Source organism: Rhamphochromis longiceps, linkage group LG3, assembly GCF_057381845.1.
Source record: "Rhamphochromis longiceps isolate RC_006_pf linkage group LG3, R_longiceps_female_GT1.1, whole genome shotgun sequence".
Classification (NCBI taxonomy): Eukaryota; Metazoa; Chordata; class Actinopteri; order Cichliformes; family Cichlidae; genus Rhamphochromis; species Rhamphochromis longiceps.
Genome location: NC_140559.1, coordinates 48,583,585 through 48,610,424, shown reverse-complemented (window position 1 = coordinate 48,610,424; position 26,840 = coordinate 48,583,585). Strand labels below are relative to the sequence as shown.

The window sequence follows — 26,840 nt, the reverse complement described above, 5'->3', positions numbered from 1 at the left end:
GGATTCGAACCCATGATCTTGCTATGAGCTGATGGTGCTAGCTATTGTAACACCATGTAACACCACCATGTTTTGATATAGGAGAATACAATAATTTTACTGTGAGCTGTCAGATTGAGCTGTATTAACATAATGTGTTTAGTTCCACTCTGAATGCAGAGTGTGCATATGTGTGTTACATATTTTACTGGCTTTGAGAAGTTCTGGCAGAAATGTCCTTTGTCTGACTTGTTTTGCACCTTCAATAAAATTGACAGCTATTCTGAAAACTGAAGCTGAAAGCAAATAGTTTGATTCGCCATCAACCAGTGTGTGCGGATGGGAGCCGACGCCGGATAAATAAAAAGCAACAGTCCCTGGGCTACAGAGCCTGAGGCTATTGCATTGCTAGCAGGCAAACAGACACCTAGCTGCCCCAGCAGGGTAGGAATATATCAGGCAGCCTATTGGATACCTGACAGCTGATTTAGCTCCCCCTTAATGAGCAGAGGGCTCCGCTGCAGAAACTCCACAATCTGTTACATAACAACATCACAGACAGCACACCCTGTACGATGCAGACCGCTGAGGACGGTGGACTCCTTTGAAAACGAGCCGCGCTACGTTCAGTAAAAAAAATAAATCCTACGATAATAAATGAAAATGTAAATATACAGAAAGATGTGTGGCTAATGTAATAAATGCAGTTGGAGAATATACTCCTGTGTGTTTAAGAAATGAGTTTTCAAGTGAGCCAGTTAGGAGGAAAAAAAAACATAGCGATGCCACTATTTTTATTGGCAAGGTTTTTTATTATGTTTTATGATTATGTCAGTCTTCAGTTAAAAAAATACTGGAATGTACACTGCTTGGAGGATATGGCTGACTTCAGTTCATTGTTCATACTGAGTAGAAACTGTAGCCAATAATTATTTAAATCACCTCTTAATACTTTCTTAAATATTGACTTCCACACTCGTTGGAGGCAACGCTAATCTGTAAAAACTGTTTTGTACTCACTGAACTTGGACTGGACCTCTTTTGTTCTCATGTTTTTGTGGTTAGAAACATTCCAGCATTGTAAAAATAGATGGTTGGCAAACGGTTGCTGGAGGTTGCTTGCTGTCGCTAGGCAAAAATGGCAACAAAGAGGTGCACGGTGCTGCAACTAAAACCACCTCACAATTTATTGGGTCGCTGTGGTCGATACCGACTGGAAGATACCGCATGGAAGATACCGACTTGGTTGCAAACACACAACTATTTGCTAGTTGGTACTGACACTATGAAATGTGCAACACAAAGTGGAAACGGAGACTGTTTGCCTTTATGTCAAAGTTGAAATGTGCTGGTTTCGGCAGAAAGGCACAACTTTTACTTTGAAAGTGAAGAGTTTCCATTTTTAGTTTGTGCATCCAAAGATACGTACACGGGTATTTTTGTAAACTGAGATTTTCTGTTTTTGTTTACATGTAAAAATAAAAAACGAAGTCAAAAGCTGTCAAGGACATAACAAAGCAACAGGTGGTGGTATAATCCTAACTGTGTAGAAAGGTTGGCCAATCAGAAGTCTAGAAGAGGAAACAAAGATGGAGTCTTTCTAAATGGAGGGGCAGTAACTGTGTGTGTATATGTAAGAGTGTAAAAACTGCAGATAGTAAGATTAACAGCAACAGTGTTTTGTTCATATCCGCCAATGTAGAAATTCATCTCATGTACGCACAGCGTCATCATAAAAGGCGCACACCTTTGACGTAGCGTGACTAAATCTCAGTTTTCCTCGTCCACAAGTAAACGCAAAAAACGAGTTTTCTAAAATCTCAATCCTGGCAGGAATTTATAAAAATCTCGGTCTTCAGTGATCGAAAACGCCGTTTACGTGTGGACGAAAGGCCCAAATGCATAGAAACAGCTGTTTTCAAAAATACTTGCATACATGTGGACGTAGTCCAAGTTTCGCTACCGCTTGGCAAGTAGTTGGTGAGTGTTTGTAAACAAGTTGGTGTCCACCAAAGCAAATGTGGAATACACAATCTTCTATAAGTGATCAGAGGTTGCTCGGAGGTTGCCAACCAGTCTCTAGGCCTGTGTGACTGAAGCCTATAAGAGCTGGGTATTGTTGGTTTCAGGAGTAGTAAGATACATTTATTGGGAACTGTTTTCATCTGTGGAACGACACACATGTGGTACTGAATTGTTACAGTAAAGGGACTATAAATTATAAAGTACATGTTTACTGCAATGAGGAAAAATGTCAACCAGAGCGACAACTCTTTTGTTTTTTTTTGTTTTGTAGTTTTCACAGAATCATTTAGCTTTATGCTAAACTGCACCAGGAAACGGCTGAACATGCAGCTCCTTCTGGGAAGATCATCTGATTTATTTATAAGTTTCATTTGCTCAACATAAGAAACATACAACATATCCTCGATGTTAAGGAAGGCTATTTTTATAAGGCAGTCATTATAATGAAGAGCAAGGACACAGTCCTTTTATTTGTGCATATTACTGAGCAGTTATTTAAAACGGCAATTACATTAGCAGAAATGTGTTTAGACCCTACAATAGATTGGGTTTCACTTTCTCCCATTATTTACACAGTAATATTGCTTATTGCTGAGCATTGAGTGCAAACACTTACAGGGAATACACAGTAATGTTGAACACGTTGCGTTAACTAAATCATTCAGTAAATGCTCTATTTAGATATTAAAGTGTAACAGCAAGAAAGCAGCACTGTAACAATCAATGGAAACTAAAGTGGCTACTGAAAACCAGACTCTGACCTTAGCCAGACTGCCTTGGAAGTATATATGTTCTGACAACACATGTCAGAGGGGACCCTCAGGACCCCAGCCTGTCACCGCGGGCCAGCAGAAGAGAGGAAGGGGTCCAAGTTATTCTGGGCTAGGCCAGTAAGGGAATGGGTCACAGTTCACTGTGTATACCCTGCTGCTTTAGCACCGGCTGACAGGCCACAGGAGTCTGAAAGTCCATGATGTACTGGCATTTGCTGGGCTCTTTCACTGATCGCAAGGCTGTCTCCGTTCCGCATGTCAGTGTGACCTAGAAAAGCACAAAGAAAGAGAAGTTGAGGTTGAGAAGAGCCATTGTTAGCCTGAGTCAAGAGCCGTGGCAGTTTGATCACACAAAGGGAGCTGATTAAAGTTGACCTGCCACTTGTTTTACAACTTCTCTTAAAGTTTTGCGAAGAAGTGGGGCTTGCTACAAATGACAAAATTATACAGAAGGAACCGCTGACTTGTTGTGACTTTGCGTGAAGCAAAGTGTTTCTGTGAGTAAGAGCGAGCGTGGATTTATGGGACACCGCCGCTGTCGTCCCCGCGAGCGAACAGGACAGGGGGAGGATGCGATTACTGCTGTCACGACTTTAATAGGTGACTTTGACGCCCCCTGCAAGAGAGCGGAGGGGAAAACAACTTCTTTTACTTGGGAGTGGTTTCCATGGCAACCCCTCTCATCATTCAGCACCCTGAACAGACAATCCCTTTGGCGAACAAAAGCACCTGAAGAGGCAGAGATGGGAACCTGGCAGGTATTGTTGTGCAGAAGTTTCAGGCTAGTAGAAGTGGTGATTTGGCTTTGTCCCGTAGGGAGACTAAAATAGTCTTTTGTTATGTCACTTAGTATCTTGTTGCACTGAGATATTAAGTGGGTGTGCGCTGCTTGATGAGACAAAGTCTTTTCTGTCACGCTTGTCCATGAGTATTAGCGGTCTGGTTTTAATTTGCAGGTGAAGGAGCGATAGCTCAGTCTTGGTGGCGATTTATCCTTTGATACACTACATGTAATAATGTAAGACAGCAGTAGTAGAAAACACATCTTACGAGGAAGTGTGGAAGAATTGGTTGATTAACAGGCAGTTATGCAGCACTGTGGGAAATCCAGATCCATGGATTTTAGACTTTGGCCCATAAAAGGGACCACAGAGCAAGACAGATCGGATTCTGCATTAATTGTCTGGAAGCCCCTAAACCGTACATTTTACAGTGACGCCACAACACGTGATTAGTCACCGGGGCAGCTATAGCTCAGGACGTAGAGCAGGTTATCGATCAAATGAAGGTTTGGTGGTTCGATCCCTCGCTGCTCCAGTCTGCATACCCGATGTATTCTTCATCATATGCTATGACTTGTTTTGGTCAGCTAGTTCTCCTCTGTGGGGATATGACCCTTGAAAGTTTTACAGTTTTCTTCACTGAAAACTTTCCTCGGTGAATGTAAAGCTTACAGCTAGGGCCAGAACAGGTGACCCTAAACTATCCCTATGGTATGCTGCAGGTAGGCTGGTGGGGGCTGCTGATCATGCACTGAGCATTTCTTCTTCACTCCCCATATGTTTTTACATCACTGCTGCTTCTCATTAAATGTTTTCTCTCTACCACAGCTTGTTTTGCCCAGTCTCCCTGTGCTCTGAACCCTCAATTGAATGGGTTGCAGTTTCTAACAGAGATTAAATGTGTTATTCAGCCCTGAAAATGTCAGCGCTGTACTTACGAGTGCTCAAAAATGCTGAGAAAAATAAGTCAAATAAAAGCACTAAAATTTCAAACCATGCTTAAGTACATGCAGGGCCTGTAATCTGCAAAAGCTTCATAGTATGAAAGTTAAATTTTGCAAACTCCCATTAAATATACTAAAAATATTATTCTGGAGGAAAAACACCCTCTGTGCTTTTCCTTTTTGATAAAACTCATAGTTAGAGCTGGATCGGGTGACCCTGAATCCTTACTGTAGTTTTGCTGCAATAAGCCTGGACTGCTAGGAGCTTCCCATGATGCACTGGTTCTTCTTCAGTCACTGTGTTTATACACCACTCTGGATTTAATCATTAGTGTTTATTAATCTCTGGCTTTTTCCTACAGTGTGTCTTTTGTCCTGGCTCCCTCTTCTCCTCCCCAACCAGTTGGGGCAGATAGCCGCCCCTCCCTGACCCTGGTTCTGCCAGAGGTCACGGGGGTCATGTGATTGTCAGGGTTTTTGTCTATATTATTGTAGGGTCTTTGCCTTATAATATAAATAGCCTTGAGGTGACTGCTGTTGTGTTCTTGTTGGCTTAGGTTTTCTCTTCAAACTCTTAAAACAAGTGGTTTGGTCACCTGTTCAGGGGTTTATTACCCACGTATTTAGCAACGCTAACCCACACTCAGAGTTCAGCAGTTCATTCTGTGACTACAATACTGTCAAAATCACAGTCAGTGCCGCAAAAAGCAGATCGCAAATGTAATAATCTGGAATTATCCATGAATGAGTCAATGACCGGAGCTGGTTTAGATCCGGCTGTGGTAGCTGTAGCTCGTGCTTAATGACCACCGACACAGAATTAATAACTGAAAGAGTTGAGTTCACCTTTCCCCACAGACACACAAGATAAACTGTGCACCGCTTGAATTTGGATTACCCCAATATCCACCAGCAAAACAATACATCACTGGCGCCTCTTCTCCAGCATACATAATGGTACGCTGCAATGAAAGAGTGTGCTACCCAAAGCTGAGGTTCAGCCTTTCAAATATAATGAGCGTCTACTTCTGACAAGACTTTATTTATGCCGTCTGCGCAGAGTTAGGGGGTCGTATCAAAGGACTTCAATTTAGTGTTTTCAAAGGGGGGCCTGGATGGCATGAGTACATGCATTTGCAAATGACATTTATTGGACTGATTTGAAGAGGGGGCCAGGCACAGAAAACCAGATGATTAAATGTCCTTTATTTTTAACTGAGCAAATTTCTCACACACAAATGCAAATGGATGTCATAAAGACTGGCTGAGAGAGGGCATGATGCTGGGAATATGTCGAAGAGGAGAATGCTGCAGAAGAATGCAAACGGAGCAGCAACATTAACCATGAAAACCAGTGCAGACTGACAAAGAGTGTGCGTGTCGGGGGGGTAAGTCACTTTCAATCACTTGGCTCTGGACATAACATATTTTTGCCAGGCTGCTGAGCACGCCATGAGGACTGATTGACTCGATCCTGATTGTTGAAATGCTCATGCCCGGGATGAGGCAGACCGGGACACAGATCTCATTTTATTTCCTGGTTAACAGAAGGAGCTCAGTTTGCCTGTTTCCTTTAGTTTTCTCTTAGTGCAGTGTCCATTTACCCCGCTCTGACTTGGCGTCGAGTCAAGTGTTCATCTTGTTGCTTTCCCTAGAACTACAATAAGATTTGCAGCCTTGCCTGCATGTGCAGGGTGGTAGCTCTGCTCCTGGTACCCTGCTTATAAAACAAGAGGAAACATTAGTGTAATTACTAAATTATTCTCCAACTGAATTCAAATAAAATAGGCTCTCTATCCCATCTTTTATTTTGGGTGGAGTTATAATGAGTTGTGCACAGCCTTCATCCTTCCATCTGCTTGTCTGACAGTCTGTCAGTGTGTGCGTATACCATTTGTTCATTTGAATATCTGTTATTCATGTCTGCCTCTTGGTTCTCTCATTACTGTAAGAGGGTTTGGGCTGTAAAGGATGATTAAAGATATATACAGTTTGTTGTGCTTACTGTAGTACTGCGTGAACCTCCTTGCCAGCAGGGCTCTCCATTCTCATAGACCATCTGACTGTAGTGGTTCTTTGGCTTTCCTGTCCACATCCCCCACATCCTGAAAAATGTTAAAAATGAAATGACGTAAGACATAATATATGTTATTTTACTTACAGGTACAGTGTGTAAAATTTCACCACTAGATGTCAGTGCATCGCCGATTGCATTCAACAGAGTTCTGTTTGCTTTCTCCTTCAAATTTAAGTGCATTATTGTCGTTACGGTGGCTGCTGCAGGACAAACATGTTTTAGTCAGCCGAGAGAGAGAATTATTTAGATTGTACCCCATGTATCCAACAGGCACAACGTGTAAAAACACATTTTTAGTACAAACTATATTTGAATAATATCAACACTTTACAATAAATCGGGAATTTAAAAAAACATCAATTAAATATTTTGCAGTATTTTATGTTTTCACCCTCCCGAGCAGTGATGGGAATAACGACGTTACTTTTTTCAGTAACGAGTAATCTAACTTATTACTATCGTTACAACGCCGTTACCGTTACTAACTAGAAAATGCGGTGCAGTTGCGTTACTGTTTTTCAACAAACAGACGGCTGAAGCTGTGTTCAGCTTACTGCACCTTATATCAGTTGCACGGAAGTTGCTGTAAGTAATCTGGGCGCTACAGCTTTAAGCAGCTGCGCGCGCTCCCGCGGACGGTAATCACGATCACTGCCCCCTTAGCCTGGAGCTAAGGGGGCAAAACAATCACATGAGTGCTGCTGTTGGACTGAGGAAGAATAAAGTAGTCATGGTAAGCCAATCACATGACCACTTCAAGATGACAAGGCAACAAGGTGATATATACCAGTTTTTAAATTGTGTTGATAGGCCACGTCGGGAGATTTGGCTGTTTAGGAAGAGCGGGAAGTTTTAGGGGTGACGGCAAGAGAGAGAGAGAGCGAGTGGACAGAAATATTCGGAGTGGCACAAATAATTTGTGGCATCTTATTGAATGCAGAACAGCTGATTGTTATCTAAATAGTTTGAAATGGTTATTAAAAAAAGAGGGTAAAAGGTGAATGGCTGCAAATAACTTTGTTTACAAAACTTGTGCATATGATTTTAAAATTGACAATTTCTATTAGTTAGTTATAGTTATAAAATATGATTCAATAAACATATTTGTGGTTGTTACAGTGAAAAATAGAACTTTTTCTACTCAGATTTTAAGTTTTTGTCTGATTTTAGATCAATTGTGTTAATACAGTACATCAAAATGAAAACATAACTGTAAATTCAGACACGTGAGGTTGTGCTGAAAAGAATGATACCAAACAAAGCAAAGTAAATAGTTTTTAAAGGTGAAATGTGGAGGGAAAATCAAAAGTAGTTAAAAATGGCCAATTATACCCTGGACCCCAGAGGGTTAGACTTTTTTTTTTAAGTAACACAATAGTTACTTTTCAAGTAATTAATTACTTTTAGAATCTTGTAACAGTTACTAACTCAGTTACTTTTTTGAAGAAGTAACTAGCAACTATAATTAATTACCTTTTCAAAGTAACTTGCCCAACACTGCTCCCGAGTCTACAGCTTTGGCCACTGCTCATCAGTAGTGACTGTATTCCAATAATAAAGAGTCTGGATCCACCACAGAGTCTACTGCTTCCTAGGTAGGCTGTCAGTCCACTGTTTACCTCAGCTGCCTATGCCGGGTCAAAAACAGCCGTGTCTATAATGATTGATACGACTCAATGAGTCAGTGACGCTTACTTCTGTCTGATGATATTGATACTGAAGATATCGTGGGCTTTTCTGTCAGTAAGCGCTGCTGTTATTGTCGCTGTTAGCTAGCGTTGCTGAAACGGTTTTTGAAATGGATCTAACGCTGGATCTTAGTGAATGATGCTTGGTAAACTTAGCTGGCTGCTGTTTAGTCAGCTTGCTTTTCAGCTGTCCAGAGATGGGAGGGTCACAGGAGTAATCTGATTTATCTAATTTGGTAATAAGCACATTTTTTGTGTTAGAACTCGAACTTCAGTTCAGGAGATGAGGCCTGAGGTGAAGAGGAAGAGGTTGACATTTTGATGCCAGTGACGTTGTCTTTTTCCTTCGTGTTTTTCCTTCTTTGGCGAAGCGGACCTCTTCTCCATAAAAGTAAAACACAAGTAAGATTCCTCATATTTTGAAGGTTCAGTGAATGTTCCTCCACTACAAGTGGACACCTTCGAGTTCCCCTCTGCATTTCGAATATTACATATTTGACCACCTCTAGTCACATAGGTAAAACACAAATGGGTGGAAGGGCAATGTCCACCTCGGCCACTGTGTTCAAGATGACGGGGCAACATGACAGCGTCTTCAAAAGAGCGCCCACTTGTATGTATTTTTAATAGATGTTTTTGAGAACACATCAAACACTAATCAATGTATATTTGAATATAATATTATTTTTTCTATTAAATAACCTAAAAAAACGACTTAATGCACCTTTAAGTTTGTGCATGTGTGTCTTAAAAATGGTCTTTTAAGAGTTAACCAGGACCAACTCCGTCAAAAAAAACACAACTTTTTTCCTTTTTTGTGAACACCACTCAGTTGGCTTATTGAAAAACACTTTCTCTCAGCGAAAATAAAAAGCTGGCAAGATGGGCAGCCTGGCAGTGCCCTTGTTTGGTTCCTGGCACAGGCAATCACATCCCCTCTCCTGTTCAACAATGGAGGGGAAATATTAATTACCGTTTTGTCAGAATTAATACTGTGTGCAGGAGGGAAGGAGAAGAGGAAAACAGAGAAGCCTATCTCGAATGAGGCTGTGCCTGCCCAGTGCTAGCTAATTACATTCTCACCAAACATTTCAAGGGGAGTTATGAAAACCAAAGCAAACCAGGGTGCCAGTGGACTCCATCCAACACAGTAGTGACAGATGCCATTTCATTATGTTTTTACTGGCTAACTTCCTCTGATCTTTTGTTGAGCTCGAGCAGCTTCTTTGAGGTGGTGTCAACTGTAGCGGCGCTGGTGGTAAGCACTGATTTTTTTAAAAAAAGATTGTAATCCTGTTGAGGGGGTGGAGGGGGAGTCTCGGTGCATGACTGACTGAAGATTTTATTGAAATATGTCTTGCTCTGATCTCTTGCCTTCTTGTTCCAGCTAGGAACTATTTTCCTGTCAAGACAAAGCACGAGTAATAGAATCAATCTTTGCCTCACTTTCCGGAAAACACACAGCAAATGGGGAAAAATAAACCTGCAGCCCCTCCCCCCTCTAATGGCTTGTTGGTCTTCTATTAATCAGCCAAGATAAAGAGCTGCAAAAAGCTATAAATTCAAAGTATTGTTTTAATTTGCACAAGTGCATCTGTCACCAATCCTGTCACAAGGACCCAGCCCTTGATCAATGTGCTTGCACTGACGCAGGGGATTAACATAGCAAGAGCTGCTCTGAGTATTGCGTTTAGTATTATGAAGGCTAATCTGCTTTATTTCATGACCTATTATAATATTTTTATTGGTGGTCCTAATTGATCTCAGTAGGATATTACACTGACAGCTTGACATTGAGTAAAGTGCATTGCTCTTAAGCTCAACAACAACAAAAATTTGTTAGTTTTTTCGTTTTTGACCCAAGTTACCATAAATCTTAAACGACACACATGAAATAATAATAATTGTTATTATAGTCATAATGAGAGGCTGTAAACAAATAAAGGACTCTCTATTCTGGGTGTTTAAGTTGTTTCCAAGAAACAAACCTTTGACCTTGACAAGAGAAAATATGGAGTGATCTGATTTCAAAAACACTCTCCTGCTCGTACGGACACACGGCCGTCTTCAGGTCCCCGAGTGTGACTTTTCTGCTCTCCTTGATGCGCATGGCTTATTTAAGACGCCCGAACGGGTCAGTCGAAGGTGAATTGCTCACACAAGTGGGAGCCGGCTCGGGACCGAGCGCCTCGCCTGTTTCCTTCGAGCCTGTTTGATTGGGTTTTAGCACTCAGTTAGCATCAGGAGGCCCTCGAATGGATTGCTGTCAGGGCCGGCAGACATGCCAAGTGGAGAAAGCGACAGCGCTCCTGCTCTCGTTGCGAGTTGACCGGCGATCCCTTGCGCATCACTTCTGCGCCGGCTCATCCATCGCGACCTCCTCCAGCCCCCCAACCCCCCTAACACGCACACACAGCTCATTCCCTCGCCTCACCTTCTTTCACTTCCTTCCTTAATCTCCATTCTCACTCTGTCAGCTCTCTCGTGCCCCAGGAGGCGGCATAGGCCCCCGTCAATTAGGCTTGAGTTATTGCTGAGATATAGCCAACACAATCCAGTGTTCCAGTCGGGAGATGGAATCTTATTGACAGATCATTCCCCGTAATAATACCTACTCGCAGTCGGTATTGGCAGGCCGTTTTATAAAGCCATTCCACACTTATCAACAGAGTAGTGCACTGCCAGGTGTTCACACCTGTGTAAAGAAGCTTAATTTCAAGACACCAGGGTGCATAAACATTACTATATGTTACTCTGACCCCGTGACAGACAATATAGCTGAACCCAAATGTGCAAATTGACCCCTCTGGCTCAGTGACAACTTCATTTTCTCATCCAATTTGTCACAGTTTGGCTTTAAGCTGCAGCCATGACACAAATCATGCTCGCTCACACTTGTAGCAGCAGGGTCAGTCTCCTTAAATGATCTGCTTTACTATATGTATTTTCTTGTTGGCTGATCTACTGCACCTGTTTGAACAGAGCTACAGAGATTCCAAACATTACTATTCAAACAGCGACGAGAAACAAACAAAAAAACCAGACGTCTTTTTCTGGTTTTAGAAGAATAGCGTGGATGAACATATTTTGAGTATGTAAATAGATTAGCGCTGCCAGCGGAGGGTAGAAATCCATTTCCAACCACAGAAAACGAGGGTCCACAAAGCCAGACTTCCTTTTTAATGATTAATGATGGAAGATATTGAAGCCATGCTCTTTTTCAGGCTTAAAACGTCCACAATCTTATTTCCAGATATCTGCGTTACAATCCTTTCTTTGTCTGGCCTCTCTTAATGCTATAAAAGGCACCTTCCATCAAAGATAAACCTGTAATAGCAGCGTATCCGGCCAGCTAAAACTATTATCCATACATCTAGTTTGCATTGCTGGTGAGATGGTAAGCCTCGGAGAATCCAGACATGCCTCTTACCCGTGCACATTAGGGAGCCAATTTCATTTAATTTGGTCTCCACTAAGGTGTGATATCTATTGATATACTGAAAAGCAGGTGGAGTTGTGATTTCATTTAATCCAGTGCCCACAAACAGGCCTGCTGTGTGTGTTTATATGTATATATTAGAAACGATGGGGGTGGGACTACAATATGTTGTTGATTATCCAAACTGTCACTTCAGGAATTTGAAACAATACTTTATAGCTGTCAGAGCAGTTTGTTTTTTTTTTGTTTTAATATATATAATCTAATCCTCATGAAGAGTAATTAGCATTAAAAGAGCTGATTAGGCCCCTTTTCTTCTTCTGATAATGACTTGAGCTGATATAAGCTCCTCTTATTTCTCAAAAATGATGTGGTCGCCAGCGATTCTGTTTTAAACTTCATCGCAGTGCTAATCCGTATGCCTCGAGTGATAAATCCCGAAGATCCACGGCTAATCTTGCTCAACAATGACAGGAGAGTTACCCCCTCTGATACAGCCACAAATCAGCCTTTCAGAAGCAATTATCATTTTGGACAACTCTACTCTGGTGCTGAAACACCCTGCAGATACCGAGCGGGAGGAGAATCTGGGCCAGAAGTGTATTTTTGCATGCCTTAATGGGCATGTCAGTGTGTGACCAGGCCTTCACTGGAGAGGACCATCAGGAAGAGAAGACCACGGTGGCCTCTTTTAGAATCTTTCCTCAACTATTTTTGCCTACAGAGGTTTCTTTGTATCTATGTAGACATTAGAAAGCTGAAGTCAGTGACACGAAGCATCAACCAATGCATTAAAACCAAACTACCTGCATAGAGTATATGCATTCATTAAACATGCTTCACATACAGTTAAATGAAAAAGAAAGTAACCCTCCTTCTCTATCGCGACATACGTGAAACTTTAATCATAACATGTTACATCATTATTAAGGCAGTGTAGGATCATCTTGACAGAGAACCGAAAAAAAGGCAGAAACAACAACAAGTTGTGTGAAGGTGCGGTCATACTAAATAGAGACTTTTAGAATTCTGTTTTTGTCTACCCATCCATCCATTCGCTTCCGCTTATCCTTTTCAGCCTATCCCAGCTGTCTTATGGCGAGAATCGGGGTACACTTGGAGAGGTCGCAGGGCTAACATATAGACGGAGACAACCAATCGCACTCACATTCACTCCCCCATTCATACTTATGGGCAATTTAGTGTTTCCAATTAACCTAATCCCACTAAGTGCATGTCTTTGGACTGTGGGAGGAAGTACCCGGGGAGAACCCACACAGTCATACAAAGGACGCATGCTTAAATACCATTGGTTATAACAGTTAAAGGGCACATAGTGCAAGTTTCCAGCAAATGACTAAAACCAAATTCAACAGTCGGTTAAATCTCTCGTTAGACTCTCCAGTTTAGACTTTACTTTGATAAGTGGAAGTTCAATCACTTTTTTTCTCTTAAGACAAAATAAGTATGAGTTTTCAATAAAAAACTCATACTGGTATTCTTCAAAATGCAATCCTCTCTTCTACAAATGGCTTTCATGTGAGCGCCGTGATTAAACATGATGACTTTCACTACCGACAGAACGAGAAAGTCTTGATTGAATCTGCAGTGTTTCAGAATGAAGAGTATTTAATGACCACGTGCTTGAAGCCACAAATATTCGCGGCTATTTTAGGTTCTCACTGGGCTTAGTCGAGGTTAGTGAAAGATTGTAGTTCATTAAAAACAAAGTGAACACAAAGACACCTAAAAAAGGACGTGTTTACTTTTACATTTACTCAAAGGACAAGCTACAAAAACGCAGCAGAGACATTAAACAATCAGGTAGCAATTACATCTCACTGCAAGCGTGTCTGGCAACAAGAAACAGTCGAATTAAAACACAACCGTCACGCCAATTTACCGACAGATAAACGGCTTCAGAGGCGACTCCCATCAGTTTCTGTTACAGAGAGCATCGACATCAAGCCCGCTCCTTCAGAAGCGCTCTATTCATTTGCAGCCATGAAGCGACAGGAACTGTCACATCAGATATGCCAGCTCAGCGTCAAATTACTCATAAAAACTTCTTCAACAACCGGCTCCTTACACTGAATCCTCACCACCTGCAGTACTAATGAAATACAGTACCTATGTTAAGATGGTGTAATGTCTGCGCTTATTACTGTCACCTTCCCACTGTAGCATCCACTCATTAGCTGCCGCAGCAAATGAATTATGCCTCACAGCTATGCTTTTTGCTGCTTTAACACGGGGTCTGGAGCAGCACGTTAGTCCCCTCACTATGCAGTTAATGCCGTAATCATTTACAGCATGAGAGGGGCCAGGGCACCGGCAGGTAGAGAGAGTAATTTGGACGCTGGTGGTTTCATTTGGATTTTGCGAAACGGCGCCATAAAATGGAAAAGAGGGGAAAAAGAAAAGGTTTCATCTCGTAGCAAAGCAGCAGAAGCAGCAGCAGGCATTGCTATAACCTTTACTTCCTCATGTCAGGTCACCAATCAGAGAGCAGCCTTCTGAGATGAGCCCATGCACTGTCATTACTGTGCCAGTGTCTCCTCTCACCCTCCGACCACCCACGGTGCCCAGCACCTTAATAAATAATTCATAGGCAAAGGAACATGTGAAGGGCACATGCTCAGTCAGGGCTTTGCTTTCCATTTGTTTCACATTACTGACACACAAAGAAGACACATTGCCTTTTTTCAAGCATATTTGCGATGCAAGTTTTCAGAACCGGACTGAGATGCATCGTTACGCGTAACGGCGTACGAACGAACTCACCTTCAGCACGCGGGCTACGTGAAGACACGCTTCTTTGTTCTGCCGCACACTTCTCCTAAGGTGGAGCGCGCTGACCCACGTCATCGCTGTGGAATTGTAAAACACGACAGGCGCGGCGAGTTGCGTTTTGCATTCGCCGCACAGACGGCACGCCGAGGCCATTTTATGCGCGGTTATGAAGCAGAGTCGGGGTGCATATTTCATCAACACCTCCTGACAGATATGAATCAGGGCTGATGTCAAACCCAAATCAGTATTCTGTTAACAGCTCACTTGTGCCTCATTAACGACTGGGCTAGATGTTGCCATGACTACCCAGCAGAAAGGCCATCGGGGGTTCACAGTGTCAGCTCCCCACTCCCCATCACTTTAACCCTCTCCTCAGACACACAAGAGTCATTACCCCTTGATAGCGCGTGGGCTGTTAAGTGCAGGGACCATATATCATAAAAACATTAGGAACAGATATATATATTTATATATAGGTCTTTCATTTCTTATATCAGTGAGGGTGTTATATAAATGAATTCCTGTATCTGCCTGGCTGTCAGAGTGGGCTGCACTAGTGTACTATTGTATGATCCTGCGGGCTGCCATGTTTCCAGGTAAAGAGGGCCCCTCTCCTCACTAATGGCACTCCAGCGAATGACCTTGACAGCTTGAAAACGAGCACATTAAGTAGAACACTTAAATGTATAATTATGCACTTGTTCCAGTGGAACTGTCGCTGCTCTGTAGGTTAAATCATTATGGCTTAGATAAGATGAAACAAATAAATAATTAAAATAAATACTTTTTTTTTTTTTTTTTTTACCCGCTCTCTCTCTCTCTCCTCCACAACTGCCTATCAAAACAATTAAGGGATTGGCTTTGATATGAACACATGAAAGGGAGCATCCCTGCACTCATTAAGTGAGCGCATAAAAATATAGAAGAGCGGAGCAACAGTCATTAATCTTTTTGCCACGCGTGGATATGCAGCGCGCCTACTTTCCACGTGACGGGTCGACTATTATGCATTAACGCTGAACTCGCTTGCAACAAGAAACTTTGCAAATAATTTTAAAAAAAGGGAAATATTAGCTCTAGAAAAAGGTGAGAGTTCTTCAAAAGGATCGGCCTGCTGTAAATATAACCCAGGTGCGATGTCGAGCGTACGGAGACATTGTAATGCCGCTAAGTTCTAACAATAAACAAGTTATATTTGCTCGCATATAAGCGAACCACCTGCAGCAGCACGGTGGGTGTTGAAGGACTAAACACTATGCCATAACATTAGTCAGAAAATATCGTTTTATGCATAATGCCAAGTCTATATCGAGCCAAAATTTAAGAGGGAATCCGCGACTTGAACGAAGCAAAGCGGCTGAAAGGCCGTTTTTATAAGAGTTATTTGTGTTTATTAGTCTGTGGCGACAATGTGTGTTTCTGCTGTACGGATATCCTATTGATCTAGCCCACCCACTGCCTCCCAAAATTAAACTGTTGATGTAAGCAACACAATTTGTAACAATGCAAATTATACAAAATTTAATCTTGGGGAAAGCAGCCTTTACAGTTTACACTGGGTTCAGTACTGCCAAAGGGCTGGAGCTGTGAAACTGCTGCATTTATAATAATGTTGATTCATTTTTGTTGTCCTCCATATATACATACAGAGAGAGAGAGTATGTCTAGGTGGAGGCTTAAAAATTCCCATGAGACCTAGCCAGTTAAATGTCACCAGTTCAACAGAACAAGGACATGGGTGAGCTGAGGGGCCGTGGCAGTGGGAAAGAGAGTGAATATTGAGTGCGTTAAACATATAAACAACATCTTAAACCCATTAACGTCAAGTGTATCATATTTGGTAGATGAGTTTTTGTGAGCGTTGAGACCTCTACATCATCAGTGTGATTTTTTTTTTTTTCCCCACATAAAATGTAAATAAAGAGTACAATAAAGCAGTAAATGTAGTAGAAATGATTATTTTTAAATACACATTTTCAGTTGGTTGAATAAAGACAAGTTTCAAAAAATTAGACTTTTCTGTCTAATATTTCATGGTTCTGGCTTTGCGTGGCCATGAGGATGTGTGTGGTTATTATAGATGTGGAGGATGTAGGTTATGTCTATGTGCATGCTGCTCCTCTGCAGCCTTTTTGTTGGAGGTAACGTTAAAAATTCAACTAGAGTCACTAAAATTCTGAATCCTAACATTTCTCACGAACACGTTACACAGATTTGTGAAATCTTTGGAAAAAAAAAACTTTCCAAAAAATCAGCTAATAGCACCCTGAAAATGACACATTATTAGATCATATTTTCATTCGTAGCCACCAATCCAAGTAAGGTTATTTCGTCGGGAGACGACGATGTGCATCGCTCCTGTCTCGGGTCGATGTTCAGTTGCTTTGTGCTCATTTGTAATCTGCTAGTGCTCAAGTGGTTTTACAGTAATAATCTTAAAACTCCCTCATGATTGCTGTGCAATGAAATGGCCACCTATCGAGATAATTAGCGACGGTGCTTTTCTCCTGTTTATGCGTGTGCAGCGCTGCAGAAAACTACAAGTGAATAGTAATCAATCTAAAAATGAGAACGGAGCGATATGTTTTCCATCAGGACCTCATTCCTTTCTAATGCTTCTAAAAAGACGTGGCGCTTTTCAGCTGTATTCATGAAGAACTGACTCTTATCGATCCACTGAGCATATTTCATATTACCATGGTCGTATGAAAAGAGTGGCCTCTCCTTTCTTAGGTTTGTGCTAATAAATTTGCTCAAACTAGTGCCTGAAGGCATTTGAATAGCTGCATTTTTTTTGTCAGTATCTGGGAAGATTTTCCTCCATAACGTTCTGGTGATCTTTTGTGTGGTCATGTGGTCAACATGGGGTCACGTAAGTGAGCCTAGCCACAGGTGTGAGAAAACGCTAGCCCGAGAAAACGCCACTCTGGAAGCGGCATACGTACGTCTGCCGCATACCGGCACAAACAGCCACCCTATTTGTATTTTTCACGGTGGCCAGCACATCCCACTCTCTCTGGGGTTGCTCTGCGCTGTCATTTCAACTGCCTGGCTCCTTCGCAGTGGGCATACACAGTCATTCACTGTGGTTTCAATGTTGCTAGGCTACCTCACTTCTCCACTGTTTTCTGTTTGAAAATCTACTGTTCAATAAAGCAGTTCAAGGGAGACCTGTGGGTTTGAATACTGAGCAATATGAACCAGCAGGAGTAACTGACAACACTAATAGCCTTTTTTTTTCTCTTCCCCCCGTTTCACAATACTCTTTCTTTTTCTCCCTTGACTCGATAGCACACTAGCACAATCTGCGCCTACCTCTACAGCCCATGCATCGGCTTCAATCATAATATTCATATAGTGCAACATTTATAACCTTTCCTTATTACATTTCCCTATTTTGAAAGTGTGAGCCTGAGTCATAGGTGTGGTGTAAATCTTCCCTTTGTAGTCTTCCACTGTTCTTTTATGGCTTGTCTGCTTATAGTCGCCCAGCAGCGTGTCTAGGAGTTATTATTATTCTTGTTTTGTCTATCCTGTTTTCAGCTTTGGATGCTGGGCGCATTCCAAGCTTGGACTGTCAAACACAGCGTGTTTCCAAGGGCAAAGGGTGAGCAAGCAAGCTGCTCGCCGGCCCCTGCAATGCTTTTTTGTTCCCTCCCTCCTCGTGTGCTTTCAATGATGATGAGTGTAGAGCGGTCTGACCCCGGCACAATAGAAGGCCCAGCTCCTTGAACTTTGCGGGGCAACATACGCTGGCCCCCATGACCCTGACTGCGTGGCCACCTGATTTCCCCGGAGTCCCAAAACAAAAACTCATTGGATGACCCCTCGACTGATCCCGTCCTCCTTCGCAGATACATTTAAATCATCCCATCCTCCTCTGTCTGCAGGAAAACGCATCTTTATTAATAAGACACCGTCACTCCCTTAATGCATTTTCTTCCTCTTTTGGTTTTGTGTGGCCACACGTTTCAAATCTTTACTAGGATTTGTGGGTTTTTTTACATTGTTTAGAATCTTTTGGCGCAAATTGTTTAATGTTAAGAAATTAGTTTGTGTTTGTTGGTACCACTACAGCTCAATCTGTTTCCGTGTGGTTAGCCTAGTGCGAGTTTAAAGGCACCTTCATAAATATTTCTGATTTATTACAGCCTGACATTGTGATGACGGCATACCTTCCAGAGATGGGTTTTCTGTAACTGTTGTGGATATAAAGAAAAACAGGGGGGTTTAAACATTAGGCTAACTGCTTAAATGTTGACAAAGCACTTTGTGGAAACTCTTTTAAAAGTTAAATATGTTTAATGCAGTAAAAGGCTAAAGCTTGAAGGAATCTTTGGTCCTGATTCCAGTTTTATCAGCAGCATGAAATTAGAAAACAACAAAAGAAGCTGCTAGTTTCCCAAATCCATTTTAATTTTTATATCGTCAAATAACAACAAAAATCGCCTCGTGTCACTTTATACTGTAAGGTAAAGACCCTACAATCATAGAGAGACAGAAGCTGAACAATGAGATGACCCCTTATAAGGAAGCACTAGGTGACAGTGGGAAGGAAAAACTCCCTTTTAACAGGAAGAAACCTCCGGTAGAACCAGGGAGGGGCAGCCGCCTGGAGCAGTGGGGCAGACTGACTTAAAAATGGTAAATGAACTTAATTAGCGCCTTTCTACTCAATTTGAGCGCTCAAAGCACATTCTACTACGAGTCTGATTCGCCCCGTCACATTATTTGATCTGCTATCTAACAAACGCACTCAGATAAACGTACTCAGTCCACTCAGGGTTCGGTATCTTGCCCACGGATACTTCGACACATGGATCAATCCACCGACCTTCATATAGGTAGATAACCTGCTGACCACCTGAGGCACCAAATAGCTCATCACTGAGGGAAAACTAAACTACCTGGTTTACTTAGGCCTCAGTGACACAGGCCCAGAGCCTGTGAGTGAGAGTGTCTCAGACTGCTTGCACACATCTTCTGTGCTCAGTATAGATGACTCCTGCAATCTGCTAATGACCACAGCAATCACTAAGAGATTTTTGGTGCAGAACCCGCAACTACTCGCCAACTGGTTGGGAATACGCAATTTTCAATCAATCAATCAATCTTTATTTATAAAGCACTTTTCATACAGAAAAAATGTAGCACAAAGTGCTTTACATAGTTAAAAGCAGCCCACCCCACCCTCCAACTCACTCCCCACACTCTCAATACACATATATCCCCACACACACGCGCACACTTAAAGAGTAAAAATTGGGCTGGGCTCGCATGAGCCAAGTGAGGAAACATTATAACAGGGAGCCGTCTGCACCGGGAGCCGGTCACAGACCGCAGCCTCCGGGCTGGGCACACAGCAGGAGGGAGGCCAAGGAGCCCCCCAGCCAGGCTGAGAGGACCCCAGAGACCCAGCAGCCACGGTCAATAACAGCCCCGGTGCAGAGAGCGCCCTCCGAGGAAACACTGGAGATATGACGCAATACGATATATACAGGGTAAAATGATAAAATAAATAAGAACAGGATACAATATAAATATAAATATAAATAGAGTAAGAAGATTAAAAAATGAATAAGAATAAAATCAAAAAAATATTAGGTAAATCCTAAATTAATAATAGAATAACAGGATAGAATAAATAAGCATAAAAAATAAATAAACGCTAAGTAAAAGCTAAATTAAAAAGGTGGGTCTTGAGCCTGTTCTTAAAAACATGTACGTTCTCTGCGGCCCTGAGCTCCTCCGGCAGGCTGTTCCACAGACGAGGACCATACCACTGAAACGCTGCCTCTCCGTGAGTATGTGTCCTGACTTTAGGGACAATCAAAAGGCCAGTACCAGAGGACCTCAGGGTCCGCGAGGGTTCGTATGGTAAAAGCAGATCTGAGAGATAAGAAGGCCCAAGACCATTAAGACATTTAAAAACCAACTTTAAAATCGATCCTGAAACACATGGGGAGCCAATGCAGCGATTCTAAAACCGGTGTAATGTGGGCCCGCCCTCTGGTCTTCGTCAGCACACGAGCTGCCGAGTTTTGCAAGAGTTGTAAAGTTGAAATATTCTTCTTAGGAAGACCAGAGAGCAGTGCATTACAGTAATCAATGCGACTGGTAATAAAAGCATGCATCAACATCTCCGTGTTGGCCCGAGAGAGAATAGGGCGGACTCTGGCTATATTTTTTAGATGATAAAATCCAATTTTGGTTACATGTTTAACATGTGGGATAAAACCAAGTTCAGAGTCAAAAATAACACCCAGGTTTTTCACTTGTAGCGAAGGACATAGTGAAAATGCCTCTAATTTAGAAAAAAGTTTCTCTCTCTGAGCCTCAGGACCGACAATTAAAACTTCAGTTTTGTCCTGGTTAAGCTGTAAAAAGTTTTCTACCATCCAAGATCTTATATCCAAGATACAGTTAAAAAGGGCATCCATTGGTCTGGTGTCATCAGGAGACACGGAGATGTACAGCTGCGTGTCATCAGTGTAACTGTGGAAGTTCACTCCATGCCTCCTGATGACACTGCCGAGAGGCAACATATACAAATTAAAAAGTACAGGGCCTAGAACCGACCCTTGAGGCACACCACATGTCATTTTATGGATCTTAGAGGAGCATGTATCCATACTCACCATAAAAGATCTGTCAGAGAGATAGGAAGTGAACCAGTTGTGTACAGCACCAGAGAGGCCCATCATGTGTTTTAGTCTGTTTAAAAGAATAGCGTGGTCTACTGTATCAAAGGCTGCGCTTAGATCCAGTAGCACCAGGACTGAGAGCTTTTGGGCGTCCCAGTTACATCTAAGATCATTTAAAACCTTTAGGAGAGCCGTCTCTGTGCTGTGGTTCACCCTAAATCCAGACTGGAATATCTCCAGGATCTGTCTATCATTGAGAAAATCAGTAATCTGAGTAAAAACAAGTTTTTCTAAGACTTTACTTAAAAATGGTAAGTTGGATACAGGTCTGTAGTTATTAAAATCATTACAATCCAAATTGCTCTTCTTCAGAAGGGGCCTCACCACCGCCGTTTTAAAGGCAGCAGGGAAGACACCCAACTGAAGAGAGCAATTCATCATGTATAAAAGCTCAGCCTCAAAAAATCCATAAAGTGTTTTAAAGAGTGAAGAAGGGATTGGATCTAAAAGACATGTGGTGGGTCTCACTGTGGAGAAAACCTTCTGAAAGTTCTCAGCATTAACCAGGACAAAGCTGTCCAGTGTCTCCTCAGGTACAGTCGAGCCCTCAGATGTGTTTACAATCATATCGCGATTAGATAAAATATCAGATCTGATGGCGCTGATTTTTCCCCTGAAGTGGTCTGCAAACTGCTCACAGACCGAGTCTGTGGGGGTTCTTTGGGAGCTGTTAAAATCAGGGTTAAATAAATGATCTATGGTGGAAAAGAGGACCTTGGGATTATTTTTGTTAATACTGATTATTTTGGCGAAGTATGAATTTCTTGACTTCCTTAATGTATTATTGTACATTTTAAGTTGCTCGGAAAATATTTGATGGTTGATATTATTTTTAGTTTTCCTCCATCTCCTTTCTGCTGCCCTGCAATTCCTTTTGAGTTTTTTGACTTCTTCGTTTCTCCAGGGTGATGCATGTTTTACGTTAATCTTTTTGGTGGTGAGTGGAGCAACGGAGTCAAGGCTTTTCTTCAGTTTGCTGTTAAAATAACTAAAAATCAAATCGCAGGGTGCAGGTAAAATCACAGGGGGGCATTTGACTAAAACCCTGGTAAAATTTGCAGCCACTTCAGAGGTTAGATAGCGCCTCCTCACAGTTCGCACCGAGGTCTTCCGCTGAATAAAACCGGTGATGTTAAAAAACACACAGTAGTGGTCAGAGACAGCCAAGTCAACAACAGAGGACACGCTGGTGGACAGCCCATGGGTGATGACCAGGTCCAGAGTGTGTCCTCTGTTGTGAGTCGGCTGCGTGACGTGCTGGGTAAAATCCAAACAGTGAAGAATGTTTAAGAATTATTTTGATGCAGGGTCAGAAGGATTATCTATGTGCAGGTTAAAATCACCGGTTAAAATTATCATGTTATATTTTGAATGTATGTTTGTTAAAAATTCTGAGAATTCCTTGATAAAAGCAGCGCTGTCTTTGGGTGGTCTATAAAGTGTGACAGATAAAACTGGAGGGCTGCTGAAAACAATAGCATGGAATTCGAAAGTGGTAAAATGATCAAATAAAATGTGTTTGGTGGTGAGTGTGTTGTTGGTTAAAGATGCAGTCCCACCACCTCTCTTACCACTTCTAATAGAAAAAGAGAAAGTAAAATTTGGTGGGGAGGCCTCAGTGAGAACAACTGGTGCATCCGAGCCCAGCCATGTTTCAGTTAAAAATAAACAGTCAAGTTTATTATCTAAAATTAAATCATTAATAATAAAAGACTTGTTCGACAGAGAGCGTACATTTAAAAGTGCCATACTGATTGAGACTGGTGGATTTTTGACAATAGAGTTGAATGGATGTTGATATTTTTGAAGAGGCCGGAGGTTATTAATGTTTTTGGAGTTACTGGATTTATGATAATTCTGTCGCTCTCTGTTTGTGATTATGACGGGTTTTGTGTTGACTGTGGGAGAGAAAGGTCCTAGTCCAGAGTTTTGTGTATTACTGTTTATGTGGAACAAATATAGGAGCTGGGACCAGGGGAACATCAGTCAGTGGCAGACAGTGGCGATGTGCGGGAGTGCTGTACGCCAAATGCCAAATTGGCGGACAGCAAACGGCGTCCCCAGGCGTTGAGGTGGAGCCCGTCTGCCCCAAAAAGATGCCTCCTCTCCCAGAAGGCATCAAAGTTGTTAATAAAACCCACGCCGTGGGAGATGCAGGCAGAGGAAAGCCAGGTGTTAAGGCTGAGCAGCCGGCTGAAACGGCCTATCCCTCTGCCACAGGTGGGGGTGGGCCCAGAGATAAAAGCACTCACCTGCAACTGACCAAGGAGGCTGAAGAGTTCGAGGAAGTCCAACTTCAGCAGCTCAGATTGCTGTTTGGGGATGTCATTGGTGCCGATGTGGATGATGAGCCGGTTAACCTGTGGGTGGGATGCCAGAATGTTGGGAATTCTGTCCACTATGTCAACAACAGTGGCTCCCGGGAACGACAGCGTGAGCGCCCCCCTTATCCGCACGTTCCTGACGATGGAATCCCCGAGGACCAGCGTGGAGAGAGGAAGTGCCACCGGGGGCTGTTGGCCATCTGAGACGCCCGCGCCGCGACACCGGGGGTGTTCAGATGGAGATGCGCCAGCCGGACTGCGTGAGTGACTCCCAGGTAGCCGCGCCGTGGGTCCTCTTCTCCGAGGAGCCGGGGTAAAGCACAGCTCTCTGCGGTGAGTTTGCACCACAGCGTCGGGTTGCCCGCCGCGGCTCCGGGGGCGTAGTGGTGGAGATGGCGCAGACCTCAGCGACACAGCGGGATGGCGAGGGCTAGCGGTCAGAGGAGGAAAGTCCACAGGATCCAGGACATTGAATTTATTCTCCAATACTACCGCACCGGAGGGGTGAGGGTGCGAGAGACGGATCCTCCTGCCCCCTCTGCAGCCACCGCGCGTCTCAACCATGGTCCATGGCGCTGGTTGGAGTGGAGTGGAGCTGACCAGAGCCTTGGGTCTGGCCCCTAGCTGAAACCAGGAGTTCTCGTCCTTGGCAGAAGCACCAGCGACGCAAGTTGAGAGCCTGTGTTGACTGTTGGCGGGATCTTGGGACACAGCAGCTGGATGGTGCACTGTGTCGGCTAGCTCAGCGCTAGTAGCGGTGGTTTGAGCTTTGCCAAGGAGGATCGTGTCAAGTTTGCATTCAGCCCCCTGGATTTGGTATAGCGTGGATATCCTTTGTTCCAGCTCGATCACTTTTTGGCTCAGGTTGATGCAGCTTTCACAGCTGGATGTTGAGGTAAGTGGTGCCATTCCGGAATCTCGTACCGGCGACAGCGTCAAAAACAAAAACAGACACTGCCACTTTAGCTTACGTTAGCTAAAAAGTCAGTCACACTGCGCTTTACCGGACATGTATTTATTGTATAACACGTTATATAATTTGTCTACTGGTCGAATAAATAGCTTGCTGGCAAGGTGGCGGTGTTTAATCCTGTATTTTCCCCCGTGACCCGTGCGACTGGGGCCTTGGGTCAGCACTAACTGGATGACACAGCAGGACAATAACCTTAAACATTAAAGCAACTCTAGCACACAATTATTTTCAACAAAGAAAATCTGTGTTTTGGAGCGGTCCAGTCAGAGCCCAGACATCCAGCCATTCACACCAGACACACTAAGAATATGGCTAAACTGAAGCAGTTCTCTAAGGAAGAACGGTCCAAATTTCCTCCCACGTTGTAAGGAGTGATCTCAATACCACATTGGCTTTTTGGAAATTAATGTGACATGCTGGTGACAATATGATCAATGTTCTGTTTGTTAACACAGTATTAATTCTCTGCATGTGGTGTTTCTCCATCAAACAAATTGTAACGGCAGTGCTTGCAATACCTCACATAAGCACAGAGGTAGCAAGAGATCTGCCCGCGTGCGTCTCTGTTTGGACTTTTCCAGAAGCATTTAGCAGCTCTGCATTTGCTGTCTTGTCAATGTACCTAGCATGTCTGCCCTTTGAGGAGGAGGGCGGGGGTGGGTACCGCGGGGACATTATGAAGATGGACGACGCTGTCACGTTGGGATAGTGTTTGTAGCAATGCAAGCATTTTCTCCTATTCTATTATCATTATCATGGCTGATGTTAGTGTTACAATAGCCATTTCAGGAAGCGCTTGTGACGCCGAGGCCGAAAGGCAGGAAAGCTAAATGGAAAACAGAGATATTGGAATTCAAGAGGTGAATATGTGTTGTATAATATCTGCGTTTACAGATAATTGGAAGCACAGAGTGACTGCTGTGCCTTATGAAATCTTTGGCAGTGTGTGGCCACAATATAAGAGCGAGCAGCTGCAAAAGAAAGCGTTGCCAGGTTGATTTATTGTTCCTCGCAAACATTTGTGTAGTTAATGGTCTAACGCCAAGCTATGCTGCAAAACCAAGCATGAAGGAAGGTTAAGGCTCAGGGTACAATTTCAACTTTTATGAGCCGTGACACACTTCGCAAACTGTGCAGGCCGTGAGCCGTAATCGAAATTCGGCAGCGGCGCCATCAATTTAATGCCGCGGAAACGTAACACGACTAATCCAAATTAGTCAGAAAATCGTACGAGCGAGTATTAGCAATGTCATCGCCAGGGCAGCCACGCTTCCAGTGGGAGGCCGCGCATGGTAATGCTGTTTCTCTGACACCACCGCCACCTCTTCTCTGTCTCACATGGTTGTCCTTTAGGATGCTGGAGCAGGTGTGATAAATGCTGCCGTTTAAATCAAAGCACTCCCCTCTCCCTCCTCACCCCCTCTAGGGAGAAAGAGGAGGCCTCCATGCAGATTGATATCAGGAGGCTCGGCCACATCCTGCAAGGCCTGACTGATGGTCTGTCTGGATAAAAAAATGAACTTTATACCCACCATGCGAGCTATGATTCATGTGCCTCCCCTCCCCCTTGCCTCAGCTGAAAGCAGTCCACCTTCACTACACGCACTCTGGAAACAGTATAGTACATCATATAGAGCCGCACAGCCCGCCTACACCCAGAAAATACCAATGAGGTACATGTGATAACAACTTATATTAAGCTAGCATTATTATTTTTCTCTGACTTCTATGGAAAAATCCAACATTGTGTTTAGTCTTAGTCATCAGTGTGAAAAAACGCTGGAATGTGGGGAAAAAATAAATAAATATACATTTGAAATCTGTCCCTCGAGTCCTGTTTGGCAGAGATTTTGGCGTGTTTGACCATTGATTTCGTTTAGTCCTTCTGCCCTTCCATACCATGATGAGTGACAGGCAGGCAGAAGCGCTGGGGTCACATTACTCACAGTTAGCATTCTGTTCTTCCTCTTTCCTGCGCTAAAAACATGGTGAAGCATTGCACTTTACGCTCCAAAAGTGAGCATAGTGTGGGAGTTGATGGTGGAAAAAAAGAAAAGAAGAAGAAGAAAACAGCTCTGCTTTAGATTCCAATTAATTTTCCACCTGAAAGGGAAAAACCCCCCACTGTATCTGCACGGAAGAATAATTGCAGTTAAATTATCTCGAGTCTTACCTAATGGCCTAATGGCATCGCATCTCAAAGCAGACAAAATGTTTTGACTCCGTGTCGCAAATTTTCCACGGCCATTTTAGACCTTTTTATTATCCGTCCGCAAAACAAGTTGTTAGTCTGTGTGGTCGCTGAGTGGAAAAAAACACCAGCGCAACTCGGTCTTCCT

At 43.0% G+C, this 26,840-nt stretch overlaps 1 protein-coding gene across 1 annotated transcript in view; it reads right to left on the bottom strand.

Annotated features, from left to right (window-relative positions):
* Positions 1–588: 588 nt before the first annotated feature.
* Positions 589–26,840, bottom strand: part of LOC146675123 (glucosidase 2 subunit beta-like) — a 191,053-nt gene continuing 164,801 nt past the window's right edge. Inside the window, exons 14-15 of the mRNA XM_085400177.1 lie at positions 6,509–6,608; positions 589–3,045 (exon numbers count right to left, since the gene is read on the bottom strand). Of these exons, the coding sequence (XP_085256303.1) occupies positions 2,908–3,045; positions 6,509–6,608 (238 nt within the window). The 3' untranslated portion in view covers positions 589–2,907. The remainder of the gene's footprint in view (positions 3,046–6,508; positions 6,609–26,840) is intronic.